We start from the raw sequence: 17,967 nt of genomic DNA on the forward strand, positions 1-17,967 counted from the left end.
GGCAGACTTGAACAACAACAAGAAGACTGCTAATCATGGCAGACTTGAACAACAACAACAAGACTACTAATCATGGCAGACTTGAACAACAACAAGAAGACTACTAATCATGGCAGACTTGAACAACAACAAGAAGACTACTAATCATGGCAGACTTGAACAACAACAACAAGACTACTAATCATGGCAGACTTGAACAACAACAACAAGACTACTAATCATGGCAGACTTGAACAACAACAAGAAGACTACTAATCATGGCAGACTTGAACAACAACAAGAAGACTACTAATCATGGCAGACTTGAACAACAACAAGAAGACTACTAATCATGGCAGACTTGAACAACAACAAGAAGACTACTAATCATGGCAGACTTGAACAACAACAAGAAGACTACTAATCATGGCAGACTTGAACAACAACAAGAAGACTACTAATCATGGCAGACTTGAACAACAACAAGAAGACTACTAATCATGGCAGACTTGAACAACAACAAGAAGACTACTAATCATGGCATACTTGAACAACAACAACAAGACTACTAATCATGGCAGACTTGAACAACAACAACAAGACTACTAATCATGGCAGACTTGAACAACAACAAGAAGACTACTAATCATGGCAGACTTGAACAACAACAAGAAGACTACTAATCATGGCAGACTTGAACAACAACAAGAAGACTACTAATCATGGCAGACTTGAACAACAACAAGAAGACTACTAATCATGGCAGACTTGAACAACAACAACAAGACTACTAATCATGGCAGACTTGAACAACAACAACAAGACTACTAATCATGGCAGACTTGAACAACAACAAGAAGACTACTAATCATGGCAGACTTGAACAACAACAAGAAGACTGCTAATCATGGCAGACTTGAACAACAACAACAAGACTACTAATCATGGCAGACTTGAACAACAACAAGAAGACTACTAATCATGGCAGACTTGAACAACAACAAGAAGACTACTAATCATGGCAGACTTGAACAACAACAACAAGACTACTAATCATGGCAGACTTGAACAACAACAAGAAGACTACTAATCATGGCAGACTTGAACAACAACAAGAAGACTACTAATCATGGCAGACTTGAACAACAACAAGAAGACTACTAATCATGGCAGACTTGAACAACAACAAGAAGACTACTAATCATGGCAGACTTGAACAACAACAAGAAGACTACTAATCATGGCAGACTTGAACAACAACAAGAAGACTACTAATCATGGCAGACTTGAACAACAACAAGAAGACTACTAATCATGGCAGACTTGAACAACAACAAGAAGACTACTAATCATGGCAGACTTGAACAACAACAAGAAGACTACTAATCATGGCAGACTTGAACAACAACAAGAAGACTACTAATCATGGCAGACTTGAACAACAACAAGAAGACTACTAATCATGGCAGACTTGATGAGAGACAACAAAGACCACTTTGGGACAAATGATGATCCAGAAACTTGTATTTTTGATCCTGGGTATTGGGGGAGGGAGCTTTTTTGGGTTGGTGCACTAATTTTAAGAGTATCTTGTGCTTTTTATGTTAATTTAATTTAAAAAATGAAAAAATAAATAAAAATAAAAAATGAATATATATATATTTATTTTTATTTATTTTTTAAAATTTCTTGTGCGGCCCTGTACCAATCGATCCACGGACTGGTACTGGGCCACGAGTAATACTCGTTATCAACGTGTTATGATACAAGTGAGTAATACCTGTTATCTATGTGTTATGATACAAGTGAGTAATACTTGTTATCAACGTGTTATGATACAAGTGAGTAATACTCTTCATGATACAAGTGAGTAATACTTGTTATCAACGTGTTATGATACAAGTGAGTAATACTCTTCATGATACAAGTGAGTAATACTTGTTATAAACGTGTTATGATACAAGTGAGTAATACTTGTTATCAACGTGTTATGATACAAGTGAGTAATACTTGTTATCAACGTGTTATGATACAAGTGAGTAATACTCTTTATGATACAAGTGAGTAATACTTGTTATCAACGTGTTATGATACAAGTGAGTAATACTTGTTATCAACGTGTTATGATACAAGTGAGTAATACTTGTTATCAACGTGTTATGATACAAGTGAGTAATACTCTTTATGATACAAGTGAGTAATACTTGTTATCAACGTGTTATGATACAAGTGAGTAATAATTGTTATGATACAAGTGAGTAGTACTCATTATGAATGTGTTATGATACAAGTAAGTAATAACTCGTTATGATACAAGTGAGTAATACTCGTTATCAACGTGTTATGATACAAGTGAGTAATACTCGTTATCAATGTGTTATGATACAAATGAGTAACACTCGTTATCAACGTGTTATGATACAAGTGAGTAATACTCGTTATCAACGTGTTATGATACAAATGAGTAATACTAGTTATCAACGTGTTATGATACAAGTGAGTAATACTCGTTATCAACGTGTTATGGTACAAGTGAGTAATACTCGTAATGATACAAGTGAGTAATACTTGTTATCAATGTGTTATGATACAGGTGAGTAAGACTCGTTATCAACAATCACATGGTATGACACAGGTGAGTAATACTCGTTATGATACAAGTGAGTAATACTCGTTATCAACGTGTTATGATACAAGTGAGTAATACTCGTTATGATACAAGTGAGTAATACTCGTTATGACACAAGTGAGTAATACTCGTTATGACACAAGTGAGTAATACTCGTTATGATACAAGTGAGTAATACTCGTTATCTACGTGTTATGATACAAGTGAGTAATACTCATTATCAACGTGTTATGATACAAGTGAGTAATACTCGTTATCAATGTGTTATGATACAAGTGAGTAATACTCGTTATTAACGTGTTATGATACAAGTGAGTAATACTCGTTATCAACGTGTTATGATACAAGTGAGTAATACTCGTTATTAACGTGTTATGATACAAGTGAGTAATACTCGTTATGACACAAGTGAGTAATACTCGTTATGATACAAGTGAGTAATACTCGTTATCTAAGTGTTATGATACAAGTGATTAATACTCATTATCAACGTGTTATGATATAAGTGAGTAATACTCGTTATCAACGTGTTATGATACAAGTGAGTAATACTCATTATCAACGTGTTATGATACAAGTGAGTAATACTCGTTATCAACGTGTTATGATACAAGTGAGTAATACTCGTTATCAACGTGTTATGATGCAGGTGAGTAATACTCGTTATGATACAAGTGAGTAATACTCGTTATGACACAAGTGAGTAATACTCGTTATCAATGTGTTAGGATGCAGGTGAGTAATACTCGTTATGATACAAGTGAGTAATACTCGTTATGACACAAGTGAGTAATACTCGTTATCAATGTGTTATGATGCAGGTGAGTAATACTCGTTATGATACAAGTGAGTAATACTTGTTATGATACAAGTGAGTAATACTCGTTATGATACAAGTTATACTCGTTATCAACGTGTTATGATACAAGTGAGTAATACTCGTTATGATACAAGTTATACTCGTTATCAACGTGTTATGATACAAGTGAGTAATACTCGTTATGATACAAGTGAGTAATACTCGTTATGATACAAGTGAGTAAAAATCGTTATGATACAAGTGAGTAATACTCGTTATCAACGTGTTATGATACAAGTGAGTAATACTTGTTATGATACAAGTGAGTAAAACTCGTTATGATACAAGTGAGTAATACTCGTTATCAACGTGTTATGATACAAGTGAGTAATACTCGTTATGATACAAGTGAGTAAAACTCGTTATGATACAAGTGAGTAATACTCGTTATGAACGTGTTATGATACAAGTGAGTAATACTCGTTATCAACGTGTTATGATACAAGTGAGTAAAACTCGTTATGATACAAGTGAGTAATACTCGTTATCAACGTGTTATGATACAAGTGAGTAATACTCGTTATCATTGTGTTATGATACAAGTGAGTAATACTCGTTATGATACAAGTGAGTAATACTCGTTATCAACGTGTTATGATACAAGTGAGTAATACTCGTTATCAACGTGTTATGATACAAGTGAGTAATACTCGTTATCATTGTGTTGTGATGTCCTCGCACTCTTGTTTCTTCCAGACAACAAGGAAAGGCTTCAGGAACTTTCCACCCAGCAAAGCAATGAGAACGACAGCCTGTCCAAACTGCGAGACAACATTCTCCGACTGTTCACCACCAAGGTGGAGGCCAGAGGGATCATTTTCACCAAAACCCGCCGCAGCGCCATGGCTCTCAACCACTGGATCCTGGACGACCAGAAGTTCTCGGACGTGGGCGTGACCCCCTCCTACCTCATCGGAGGAGGGGACCAGAGTGCCGTCAAGCCCATGACCGCCGTGAGTACGCCAGGTGTCCACACGTCTACTGGACGTCCACTGGCCATCATCCTGTCACCTGCAGGCCGAGCAGAAGGACGTGCTGACCAAGTTCCATGGCGGTGCGGTCAACCTGCTGGTGGCCACCTCCGTGGCAGAAGAAGGCTTGGACATCCCCGCTTGCAACTTTGTCATCTGCTACGGCCTGGTGACCAATGAGATTTCTATGATACAGGTGAGTGATACTGTCACATTATCATGCAGCTGAGTAATACTCCTTATGATACAAGTGAGTAATACTCATTATTTACTATCACATGCTATTATACAGGTGAGTAATACTCCTTATGATACAAGTGAGTAATACTTGTTATCAACGTGTATAGTATCTGGTAACATTCATACTAACATGTCATATTTACATATTTTCATCATGCTGTAAGTATATATATGTAGTATCTGGTAACATTCATAATAACATGTCATATTTACATATTTTCATCATGCTGTAAGTATACATGTAGTATCTAGTAACATTCATAATAACATGTCATATTTACATATTTTCATCATGCTGTAAGTATATATGTAGTATCTAGTAACATTCATAATAACATGTCATATTTACATATTTTGATCATGTTTAAGTATATATGTAGTATCTAGTAACATTCATAATAACATGTCATATTTACATATGTTCATCATGCTGTAAGTATATATATGTAGTATCTAGTAACATTCATAATAACATGTCATATTTACATACTTCCATCATGCTGTAAGTATATATGTAGTATCTAGTAACATTCATAATAACATGTCATATTTACATATTTTAATCATGGTTTAAGTATATATGTAGTATCTAGTAACATTCATAATAACATGTCTTATTTACATATTTTCATCATGGTGTAAGTATATATGTAGTATCTAGTAACATTCGTAATAACATTACATATTTACATATTTTGATCATACTGTAAGTATATATGTAGTATCTAGTAACATTCATAATAACATGTCATATTTACATATTTTCATCATGCTGTAAGTATATATATGTAGTATCTGGTAACATTCATAATAACATGTCATATTTACATATTTTCATCATGCTGTAAGTATACATGTAGTATCTAGTAACATTCATAATAACATGTCATATTTACATATTTTCATCATGCTGTAAGTATATATGTAGTATCTAGTAACATTCATAATAACATGTCATATTTACATATTTTGATCATGTTTAAGTATATATGTAGTATCTAGTAACATTCATAATAACATGTCATATTTACATATGTTCATCATGCTGTAAGTATATATATGTAGTATCTAGTAACATTCATAATAACATGTCATATTTACATATTTCCATCATGCTGTAAGTATATATGTAGTATCTAGTAACATTCATAATAACATGTCATATTTACATATTTTAATCATGGTTTAAGTATATATGTAGTATCTAGTAACATTCATAATAACATGTCTTATTTACATATTTTCATCATGGTGTAAGTATATATGTAGTATCTAGTAACATTCGTAATAACATTACATATTTACATATTTTGATCATACTGTAAGTATATATGTAGTATCTAGTAACATTCATAATAACATGTCATATTTACATATTTTCATCATGCTGTAAGTGTATATATGTAGTATCTGGTAACATTCATAATAACATGTCATATTTACATATTTTCATCATGCTGTAAGTATACATGTAGTATCTAGTAACATTCATAATAACATGTCATATTTACATATTTTCATCATGCTGTAAGTATATATGTAGTATCTAGTAACATTCATAATAACATGTCATATTTACATATTTTCATCATGTTTAAGTATATATGTAGTATCTAGTAACATTCATAATAACATGTCATATTTACATATGTTCATCATGCTGTAAGTATATATATGTAGTATATAGTAACATTCATAATAACATGTCATATTTACATATTTCCATCATGCTGTAAGTATATATGTAGTATCTAGTAACATTCATAATAACATGTCATATTTACATATTTTAATCATGGTTTAAGTATATATGTAGTATCTAGTAACATTCATAATAACATGTCTTATTTACATATTTTCATCATGGTGTAAGTATATATGTAGTATCTAGTAACATTCGTAATAACATTACATATTTACATATTTTGATCATACTGTAAGTATATATGTAGTATCTAGTAACATTCATAATAACATGTCATATTTACATATTTTCATCATGCTGTAAGTATATATGTAGTATCTAGTAACATTCATAATAACATGTCATATTTACATATTTTGATCATGTTTAAGTATATATGTAGTATCTAGTAACATTCATAATAACATGTCATATTTACATATGTTCATCATGCTGTAAGTATATATATGTAGTATCTAGTAACATTCATAATAACATGTCATATTTACATATTTCCATCATGCTGTAAGTATATATGTAGTATCTAGTAACATTCATAATAACATGTCATATTTACATATTTTAATCATGGTTTAAGTATATATGTAGTATCTAGTAACATTCATAATAACATGTCTTATTTACATATTTTCATCATGGTGTAAGTATATATGTAGTATCTAGTAACATTCGTAATAACATTACATATTTACATATTTTCATCATACTGTAAGTATATATGTAGTATCTAGTAACATTCATAATAACATGTCATATTTACATATTTTCATCATGCTGTAAGTATATATGTAGTATCTAGTAACATTCATAATAACATGTCATATTTACATATTTCCATCATGCTGTAAGTATATATATGTAGTATCTAGTAACATTCGTAATAACATTACTTTTTTTACATATTTTGATCATGGTGTAAGTATATATGTAGTATCTAGTAACATTCATAATAACATGACATATTTACATATTTTGTTCATGCTGGAAGTATATATGTAGTATCTAGTAACATTCATAATAACATGAGTAATACTTGTTATGATACAAGTGAGTAATACTCATTATTTACTGTCACATGCTATGATACAGGTGAGTAACACTCGTTATGATACAAGTGAGTAATAGTTGTTATCAACGTTTTATGATACAAGTGAGTAATACTCATTATTAACGTGTTATGATACAGGTGAGTAATACTTGTTATCAACGTGTAATGATGCAAGTGAGTAATACTCGTTTTGATACAAGTGACTAATACTCGTTATCAACGTGTTATGATACAGGTGAGTAATACTCAATATCAACAATAACATGCTCTGATACAGGTGAGTAATACTCGTTATGATAAAAGTAAGTAATAGTTGTTATCAACGCGTAATGATACAGGTGTGTAATACTCGTTCTGATACAAGTGAGTAACACTTGTTATCAACGTGTTATGATACAAGTGAGTAATAACTTGTTATGATGCAAGTGAGTAATACTTGTTATCAACGTTTTATGATACAAGTGAGTAATGCTCATTATTTACTGTCACATGCTATGATACAGGTGAGTAATACTCGTCATGATACAAGTGAGTAATACTCGTTATCAACGTGTAATGATACAAGTGAGTAATACTCGTTTTGATACAAGTGAGTAATACTCGTTTTGATACAAGTGAGTAATACTCGTTATCAATGCGTAATGATACAAGTGAGTAATACTCGTTTTGATACAAGTGAGTAATACTCGTTATCAACGTGTTATGATACAAGTGAGTAATAACTTGTTATGATACAAGTGAGTAATACTTGTTATCAACGTTTTATGATAAAAGTGAGTAATACTCATTATTTACTGTCACATGCTATGATACAGGTGAGTAATACTCGTCATGATACAAGTGAGTAATACTCGTTATCAACGTGTAATGATACAAGTGAGTAATACTCGTTTTGATACAAGTGAGTAATACTCGTTATCAACGTGTTATGATACAAGTGAGTAATAACTTGTTATGATACAAGTGAGTAATACTTGTTATCAACGTTTTATGATACAAGTGAGTAATACTCATTTACCGTCACATGCTATGATACAGGTGAGTAATACTCGTTATGATACAAGTGAGTAATACTCGTTATCACCAACTCAGAGGCGATGCAGCAGCTCCATATGTCAATATAGCAGCATAAGTTAGTTAGCTCTCTGTGCTAAAAGTAGTTCCTCTGCGTTAGCACGTATAGTAACAATATCGCTGATTACTTGTTAATATTCAGGTGATGACGTGTAAATGGAGTATTGTTGGCACTTTGTGGATGTGTTTTAGAGTACTTTATGGGCTCAATAGTGTCCCTGCATTAGCCACCTCCGACTTGCCATATTTTACGACTTAGAATGCGTAAAAAAACCAGCAAGGGCAGGATTGTGTCGATCTCTTTGTTTGTTCCTTCAACCGAGAAGGGGAAATGCTGGAAATGGCTCGCCAGGTGAGCTAAGTTGAGGTGTGTCCCTGAAGGGTTTTGTGTCTCCGACTGTTGTCGCCAAGTCCTAACGGTGTCCCGCGTCGCAGGCCCGAGGTCGAGCTCGAGCCAAGGACAGCGTTTACATCGTGATCGAGGTGAAAGGCTCCTGCGTGACTGAGAAGGCGTACGTCAACGAGTACCGCGAGGACCTGATGACTCAGGCCACGGCCAGAATCCGACAGTTGAGTCCTGAAGACTACAACAGAAAGGTAAGCACGTGTCTCCGAGCGTGTTACCTGGTTTAGTTAGCTTTCTCTTTCCTCAGATCAAAGAGTTCCAACTCCAGGCCATCCTGGAAGATGTGATGAAGAAGACAAAGTCCAAGCAGAAAGGCAAGAAGTTTGAGGAGCCCTCCGAAGTTGAGCTGAGCTGCAGGAAGTGCAACAATTTGGTGTGCAAGGGCGACGACATCCAGATCATCGAAGGCATGCACCACGTCAACGTGTCCCCGCACTTCAGGTGGGCCTCGCCTTCTTTCCCTTGTGTCGGCAAAATAAGAGTCAAGGTGGGAAGTCAGGAGCTGCCATTCCAGTACGGTCCATGATCCATGTCAGCTCCAAACACTGAGGACATCTATTCAACAAGACAGGAAGCAAAGAATTCAACAGAGACACAATTACATTTGGTTCCATTTGCGGAGAGACAATTACAGTGACATCACAGTAATGTTACAGTAACGTTAAAGTTATTTTACAATAATGTCACAGTAACGTTACAGTACCATTACTGTAATGTTACAGTAACATTACATTAACGCTACAGTAACATTACAGTAATTTCACATTATTTTAACGGTAGCGTTACGGTAATGTTACAGTAACGTTAAAGTTATTTTACAATAATGTCACAGTAACGTTACAGTACCATTACTGTAATGTTACAGTAACATTACATTAACGCTACAGTAACATTACAGTAATTTCACATTATTTTAACGGTAGCGTTACGGTAATGTTACAGTAACGTTAAAGTTATTTTACAATAATGTCACAGTAACGTTACAGTACCATTACTGTAATGTTACAGTAACATTACATTAACGCTACAGTAACATTACTGTAATTTCACATTATTTTAACGGTAGCGTTACGGTAATGTTACAGTAACATTAGAGTAACATTTGTTATGTTACAGCAATGTCACAGTAACATTACAGTTATGTTACGCTAATGTTACGGTAACATTACAGTAGCGGTACAGGAATGTTACAGAAACGTTACAGTAATGCTACAGTGACGTTACAGTTATTTTACAGTAACACCATAGTAGCGGCACAGTTATGTTACAGTAACGTTACTGCGACTTTCCGGTTATGTTACAGTAGTGTTACAGTAACATTACTGCGACTTTTAAGTTATGTTACAGTAGCATGACAGTAATGTTACAGTAACATTAGAGTAACATGTGTTATGTTACAGCAATGTCACAGTGACATTACAGTTATGTTACACTAATGTTACGGTAACATTACAGTAACGGTACAGGAATGTTACAGTAATGCTACAGTGACGTTACAGTTATTTTACAGTAACACCATAGTAGCGGCACAGCTATGTTACAGTAACGTTACTGCGACTTTCCGGTTATGTTACAGTAGTGTTACAGTAACATCACTGCGACTTTTAAGTTATGTTACAGTAGTGTTACAGTCGCATGACAGTAATGTTACAGTAACATCGCAGCAATTTTTACAGTTACGTTACTGGAACGCCACTGTTATGTTGCAGTAATGCCACAGTAACGTTACAGTAATGTTACAGTAGCGTCACAGTAATGTTACAGTAACGTCACAGTAATGTTACATTTATGTTACAGTAATGTTACAATAATGTTGCAGTAAAGTCACAGTAATGTTATATTTATGTTACAGTATTGTTACAATAATGTTGCAGTTATGTTACAGTAATGTTACAGTTTTGTCTTAGTAACGTTACAGTAATGTCACAGTAACATTACAGTTATGTTACAGTAACATCACATTAATGTTACAGTAACGTCACAGTAATGTTACATTTATGTTACAGTAATGTTACATTTATGTTACAGTAATGTTACAGTAATGTTACAATAATGTTGCAGTTATGTTACAGTAAAGTCACAGTAATGTTACAGTAATGTTACAATAATGTTGCAGTTACGTTACAGTAACGTCACAGTTATGTTTTAGTAATGTTACAGTAATGTCACAGTAACGTTACAGTTATGTTACAGTAATTTTACAGTAACATCACATTAATGTTACAGTAATGTCACAGTAATGCTACATTTATGTTACAGTAAAGTTACAATAATGTTGCAGTTATGTTACAGTAACGTCACAGTAATGCTACATTTATGTTACAGTAATGTTACAATAATGTTGCAGTTATGTTACAGTAACGTTACATTTATGTTTTAGTAACGTTACAGCAATGTCACAGTAACGTTACAGTTATGTTACAGTAACATCACATTAATGGTACAGTAATGTCACAGTAATGTTACATTTACGTTACAGTTATGTTACAGTAATTTTGCAGTAACACCACACTAATGTTACAGTAACATCCCAGTAATGTTACAGTAACGTCACAGTAATGTTACACTTATGCTACAGTAATGTTACAGTAACATCACAGTAATGTTACACTTATGCTACAGTAATGTTACAGTAACATCACAGTAATGTTATAGTAACATCAGAGCAACATCACAGTAATGTTACAGTAACATCACAGTAATGTTACAGTAACATCAGAGCAACATCACAGTAATGTTACAGTAACATCAGAGAAACATCACAGTAATGTTACAGTAACATCACAGTAATGTTACAGTAACATCAGAGCAACATCACAGTAATGTTACAGTAACATCACAGTAATGTTACAGTAACATCAGAGCAACATCACAATAATGTTACAGTAATTTTACAGTGTACTCTTGTACAGTGTCTCAGCACGCTCTGTCAAAAGATTGCACGCCTCCTTCTTTTATTTGGACCTTCCCTGACCACATGGCAACAGCTGTTTCTAAGGGACGAGGGTCGTAAAGAGTTCACAGAAAAGTTTGGTTCAAAAAAGAGGTTGGTAAAACAGTTAAAAAAGAGGTTGGTAAAACAGTTCAAAAAGAGGTTGGTAAAACAGTTCAAAAAGAGGTTGGTAAAACAGTTCAAAAAAGAGTTTGGTAAAAGAGTTCAAAAAGAGGTTGGTAAAACAGTTCAAAAAGAGGTTGGTAAAACAGTTCAAAAAGAGGTTGGTAAAACAGTTAAAAAAAGAGGTTGGTAAAACAGTTCAAAAAGATGTTGGTAAAACAGTTAAAAAAGAGGTTGGTAAAACAGTTCAAAAAAGAGGTTGGTAAAACAGTTCAAAAAGAGGTTGGTAAAACAGTTCAAAAAGAGGGAACTGAGACACATTTTTGAAGTGGAATTATATCCCATTCTTGCTTGATGTACAGCAACAGTCTCGCTTCTGACATTTTAACCTTCATATTGCACCACACATTTTCAATGGCATCGTCTTGCTGAAATAAGCAGGGGCGTCCATGATAACAACATATGTTGCTCCAAAAGCTGTATGTACCTTTCAGCATTAATGGTGCCTTCACAGATGTGTAAGTTACCCATGTCTTGGCCACTAATACACCCCCATACCATCACACATGCTGCCTTTTACACTTTCACCCTAGAACAGTCCGGATGGTTCTTTTCCTCTTTGGTCCACAACGTCCACAGTTTCCAAAAACAATTTGAAATGTGGACTCGTCAGACTACAGAAGACTTTTCCACTTTGCATCAGTCCATCTTAGATGAGCTCGGGCCCAGCGAAGCCAGCGACGTTTCTGGGTGTTGTTGATAAATGGCTTATTTGGAGGTGTGCCTGTTCTCACCACTGTTTCTGTCCTGGAACTGCAAACCGTTCTGAAATGCAACCAAACATTCCTTGCAGTGAACTGTACATCCGGAAAGGAAACTTGGCTCTTGAAGAACGTCTTCTGGACTACGAGACCAACGGCACCGTCGCATGCAAGAACTGTGGCCAGGTAGAACCAGTTCTAGGTGTTGTACTCAGTCCAGTTGCAAGTTTGTCTTGAATTCCACTTGAAGACTTGTTCCAACTATTTGTATTCCTCTTTCCTGAGACACAACAATTCAGAGTTTGATATTACAGTAATGTTATGGTAATGTTACAGTAACATTAAAGTAATGTTACAGTAACGTTACAGTAATGTTACTGTCACATTACCGTTATGTTACAGGAATGTTACAGTAACGTTATAGTACCGCTACAGTTATGTTACAGTAAAATCACAGTGATACAACAGTATTGTTACAGTAACGTTAAAGGTACATTACAGTAATGTCACAGTAACGTTTCAGTTATGTTACAATAACATTACAGTAATGTCACAGTCATGTTAGAGTAACGTTTAAGTTATTGTACAGTAATGTCACAGTAACTGTACAGGAATGTTACAGTAACATTGCAGTACCATTACTGTAATGTTACAGTAAAATGACATTAACGTTACAGTATTATTACACTAATTTCACATTAATACAACAGTAACGTTACAGTAATGTTACAGTAACATTAGAATAACATTAGTTATGTGACAGCAATGTCACAGTAACATTACAGTTTTGTTACACTCATGTTATGGTAACATTACAGTAACTGTACAGTTATGCTACAATTATGTTTCAGAAATGTTACAGTAACATTACATTGATGTTACAGTAACGCCATAGTAGCGGTACAGCTATGTTACAGTAATGTTACAGTAAAATTACTGTAACGTTTAAGTTATGTTACAGAAATAGTACAGTAATTTTACAGTAATGTTACAGTAGTATTACAGTAATGTTACAGTAGCGTTACAGTAACATCACAATAATGTTACAGTTATGTTACTGTAACGTCACTGTTATGTTGCAGTAATGCCACAGTAATGTTACATTTATGTAACAGTAATGTTACAGTAACGTCACAGTAATGTTACAATAATGTTGCAGTTATGTTATAGTAACGTTATAGCAATTTCACAGTAACGTTACAGTTATGTTACAGTAACATCACATGAATGTTACAGTAACGTCACAGTAATGTTACAGTTAAGTTACAGTAATTTTGCAGTAACACCACACTAATGTTACAGTAACACCCTAATAATGTTACAGTAACATCACATGAATGTTACAGTAACGTCACAGTACTGTTACAGTTAAGTTACAGTAATTTTGCAGTAACACCACACTAATGTTACAGTAACGCCTTAGTAATGTTACAGTAATATTACAGTAACATCACATGAATGTTACAGTAACGTCACAGTAATGTTACAGTTAAGTTACAGTAATTTTGCAGTAACACCACACTAATGTTACAGTAACACCCTAATAATGTTACAGTAATATTACAGTAACATCACATGAATGTTACAGTAACGTCACAGTAAGGTCACAGTTAAGTTACAGTAATTTTGCAGTAACACCACACTAATGTTACAGTAACGCCCCAGTAATGTTAGTTATGTTACAGTAATGTTACAATAACATCACAGTAATGTCACAGTAATGTTACAATAATGTTGCAGTTATGTTATAGTAACATTATAGCAATTTCACAGTAACGTTACAGTTATGTTACAGTAATATTACAGTCACATCACATGAATGTTACAGTAACGTCACAGTAATGTTACAGTAATTTTGCAGCAACACCACACTAATGTTACAGTAACGCCCTAGTAATGTTACAGTAATATTACAGTAACATCACATGAATGTTACAGTAACGTCACAGTAATGTTACAGTTAAGTTACAGTAATTTTGCAGTAACACCACACTAATGTTACAGTAATGCCCCAGTAATGTTACAGTTATATTACATTAATGTTACAGTAGCATCACAGTAATGTTACAGTCATATCACAGTAATGTTACAGTAACGTCACAGTAATATTACAGTAACATCACAGTAATGTTACAGTTATGTTACAGTAATGTTACAGTAAAATCGCAGTAATGTTACAGTATCATCACGCTAATGTTACAGTAATGTTACACTATCATCACGCTAATGTTACAGTAATGTTACAGTATACCATAATTGTTTTTATAGAAGTTGAAATAGTATGTGCAGTTTGAGTTGTAAAGTAGTAAAATATTGTATGTGACCATAATAGTTTTTATAGAAGTGTAAATAGTACGTGCAGTTTGAGTTGTAAAGTAGTCAAATATGGTATGTCACCAGGACTGGGGCTCCATGATGGTGTACAGTAGTCAAATATGGTATGTGACCAGGACTGGGGCTCCATGATGGTGTAAAGTAGTCAAATATGGTATGTGACCAGGACTGGGGCTCCATGATGGTGTAAAGTAGTCAAATATGGTATGTGACCAGGACTGGGGCTCCATGATGGTGTAAAGTAGTCAAATATGGTATGTGACCAGGACTGGGGCTCCATGATGGTGTAAAGTAGTCAAATATGGTATGTCACCAGGACTGGGGCTCCATGATGGTGTAAAGTAGTCAAATATGGTATGTGACCAGGACTGGGGCTCCATGATGGTGTAAAGTAGTCAAATATGGTATGTGACCAGGACTGGGGCTCCATGATGGTGTAAAGTAGTCAAATATGGTATGTGACCAGGACTGGGGCTCCATGATGGTGTAAAGTAGTCAAATATGGTATGTCACCAGGACTGGGGCTCCATGATGGTGTAAAGTAGTCAAATATGGTATGTGACCAGGACTGGGGCTCCATGATGGTGTAAAGTAGTCAAATATGGTATGTGACCAGGACTGGGGCTCCATGATGGTGTAAAGTAGTCAAATATGGTATGTGACCAGGACTGGGGCTCCATGATGGTGTAAAGTAGTCAAATATGGTATGTGACCAGGACTGGGGCTCCATGATGGTGTAAAGTAGTCAAATATGGTATGTGACCAGGACTGGGGCTCCATGATGGTGTAAAGTAGTCAAATATGGTATGTCACCAGGACTGGGGCTCCATGATGGTGTAAAGTAGTCAAATATGGTATGTGACCAGGACTGGGGCTCCATGATGGTGTAAAGTAGTCAAATATGGTATGTGACCAGGACTGGGGCTCCATGATGGTGTAAAGTAGTCAAATATGGTATGTCACCAGGACTGGGGCTCCATGATGGTGTACCGCAGCATCGACCGTCCTTGCCTGTCGCTGAAGAACTTCGTGGTGAGCATCGGAGACAAGAAGATGAGTAACTTCACCAAGTGGAGCGAGCTGGCCGTCAACTTCCAGGCCTTCGACTACATCGAGCACGCCAGCTGCTTGGCTCTCGCTGCGGCTGACCACACCTTCTAGGTAAACAAAGGATTATTGGCGCTTTTATTCTGAAATACATTTATGGCTGGCAATCATCAACTGCTGTGCTTCTCCATTTAACGTAAACAACTGCCGTCTAATATGACATACTATATATATTTAGGGAAAGTAAATCAAAAATAAAGTGAACTTGAATCAATTTATGATCATGATTTATGTTAGGCCAGCAGCTTCTCCATATTTTCTTGAATAAATGTCCCCCATTGAAGAATTCTTGACTGGCCTTATTTTACTGGTTTTATAGTCATGATGCAGTTTGTACAAAACAAAACAAAACAACTACATGAGAAACAATTGGATTCTGCTAAAAAAAGCGAAATCAAAAAAATGATCATGAACGTGATTATGAATGTGATTATGAACGTGATCATGAACGTGATTATGAACGTGTTTGTGAACATGGTTGTGAACATGGTTGTGAACATGATTGTGAACATGCATATGAACGTCATCATGGACGTGATCATGAACGTGATTATGAACGTCATCATTGACGTGATTATGAACGTGATCATGAACGTGATCATGAACATGTTCATGAACGTGATTATGAACGTGATCATGAACGTGATCATGAACGTGATTATGAACGTGATCATAAACATGATCATGAACGTGATCATGAACGTGATTATGAACGTCATCATGAACGTCATCATGAACGTGATTATGAACATCATCATGAACGTGATCATGAACGTCATCATGAACGTGATCATGAACATGATTATTAACGTGTTTGTGAACATGATTGTGAACATGATCATGATTGTCATCATGGACGTGATCATGAACGTGATCATGAACGTGATCATGAACGTGATTATGAACATCATCATGAACGTGATCATGAACGTCATCATGAACGTGATCATGAACATGATTATTAACGTGATTATGAACGTGATTATGAACGTGATTATGAACGTGATCATGAACGTGATCATGAACGTGTTCATGAACGTGATTATGAACGTGATCATGAACGTGATCATGAACGTGATTATGAACGTGATCATGAACGTGATCATGAGCATGATTATGAACGTCATCATGAACGTCATCATGAACGTGATCATGAACGTGATTATGAACATCATCATGAACGTGATCATGAACGTCATCATGAACGTGATCATGAACATGATTATTAACGTGTTTGTGAACATGATTGTGAACATGATCATGATTGTCATCATGGACGTGATCATGAACGTGATCATGAACGTGATTATGGACGTCATCATGAACGTGATCATGAACGTGATTATGAACATCATCATGAACCTGATCATGAACGGGATTATGAACGTCATCATGAACGTCATCATGAACGTGATTATGAACATCATCATGAACGTGATCATGAACGTGATCATGAACGTGATCATGAACGTGTTCATGAACGTGATTATGAACGTCATCATGAACGTGATCATGAATGTGATTATGAACGTGATCATAAACATGATCATGAACGTGATCATGAACGTGATTATGAACGTCATCATGAACGTCATCATGAACGTGATCATGAACGTGATTATGAACGTGTTTATGAATGTGATCATAAACGTGATCATGAACGTGATCATGAACATGATCATGAACGTGTTTATGAATGTGATCATAAACGTGATCATGAATGTGATCATGGAAGTGTTCATGAATGTGATTATGAACGTCATCATGAACGTGATCATGAACGTGATTATGAACGTGAT

The 17,967-nt window shown here is 34.9% G+C and overlaps 1 protein-coding gene across 1 annotated transcript in view; it reads left to right on the plus strand.

Annotated features, from left to right (window-relative positions):
* The window catches only part of ifih1 (interferon induced with helicase C domain 1), a 70,998-nt gene extending 54,556 nt beyond the window's left edge, over nt 1–16,442 (plus strand). Inside the window, exons 11-16 of the mRNA XM_062070476.1 lie at nt 4,164–4,420; nt 4,485–4,634; nt 8,941–9,102; nt 9,159–9,352; nt 12,820–12,913; nt 16,028–16,442. Coding sequence (XP_061926460.1) covers nt 4,164–4,420; nt 4,485–4,634; nt 8,941–9,102; nt 9,159–9,352; nt 12,820–12,913; nt 16,028–16,222 — 1,052 coding nt within the window. The 3' untranslated portion in view covers nt 16,223–16,442. The remainder of the gene's footprint in view (nt 1–4,163; nt 4,421–4,484; nt 4,635–8,940; nt 9,103–9,158; nt 9,353–12,819; nt 12,914–16,027) is intronic.
* Nucleotides 16,443–17,967: the final 1,525 nt, after the last annotated feature.

This window comes from Entelurus aequoreus, linkage group LG14, assembly GCF_033978785.1.
Source record: "Entelurus aequoreus isolate RoL-2023_Sb linkage group LG14, RoL_Eaeq_v1.1, whole genome shotgun sequence".
Classification (NCBI taxonomy): domain Eukaryota; kingdom Metazoa; phylum Chordata; class Actinopteri; order Syngnathiformes; family Syngnathidae; genus Entelurus; species Entelurus aequoreus.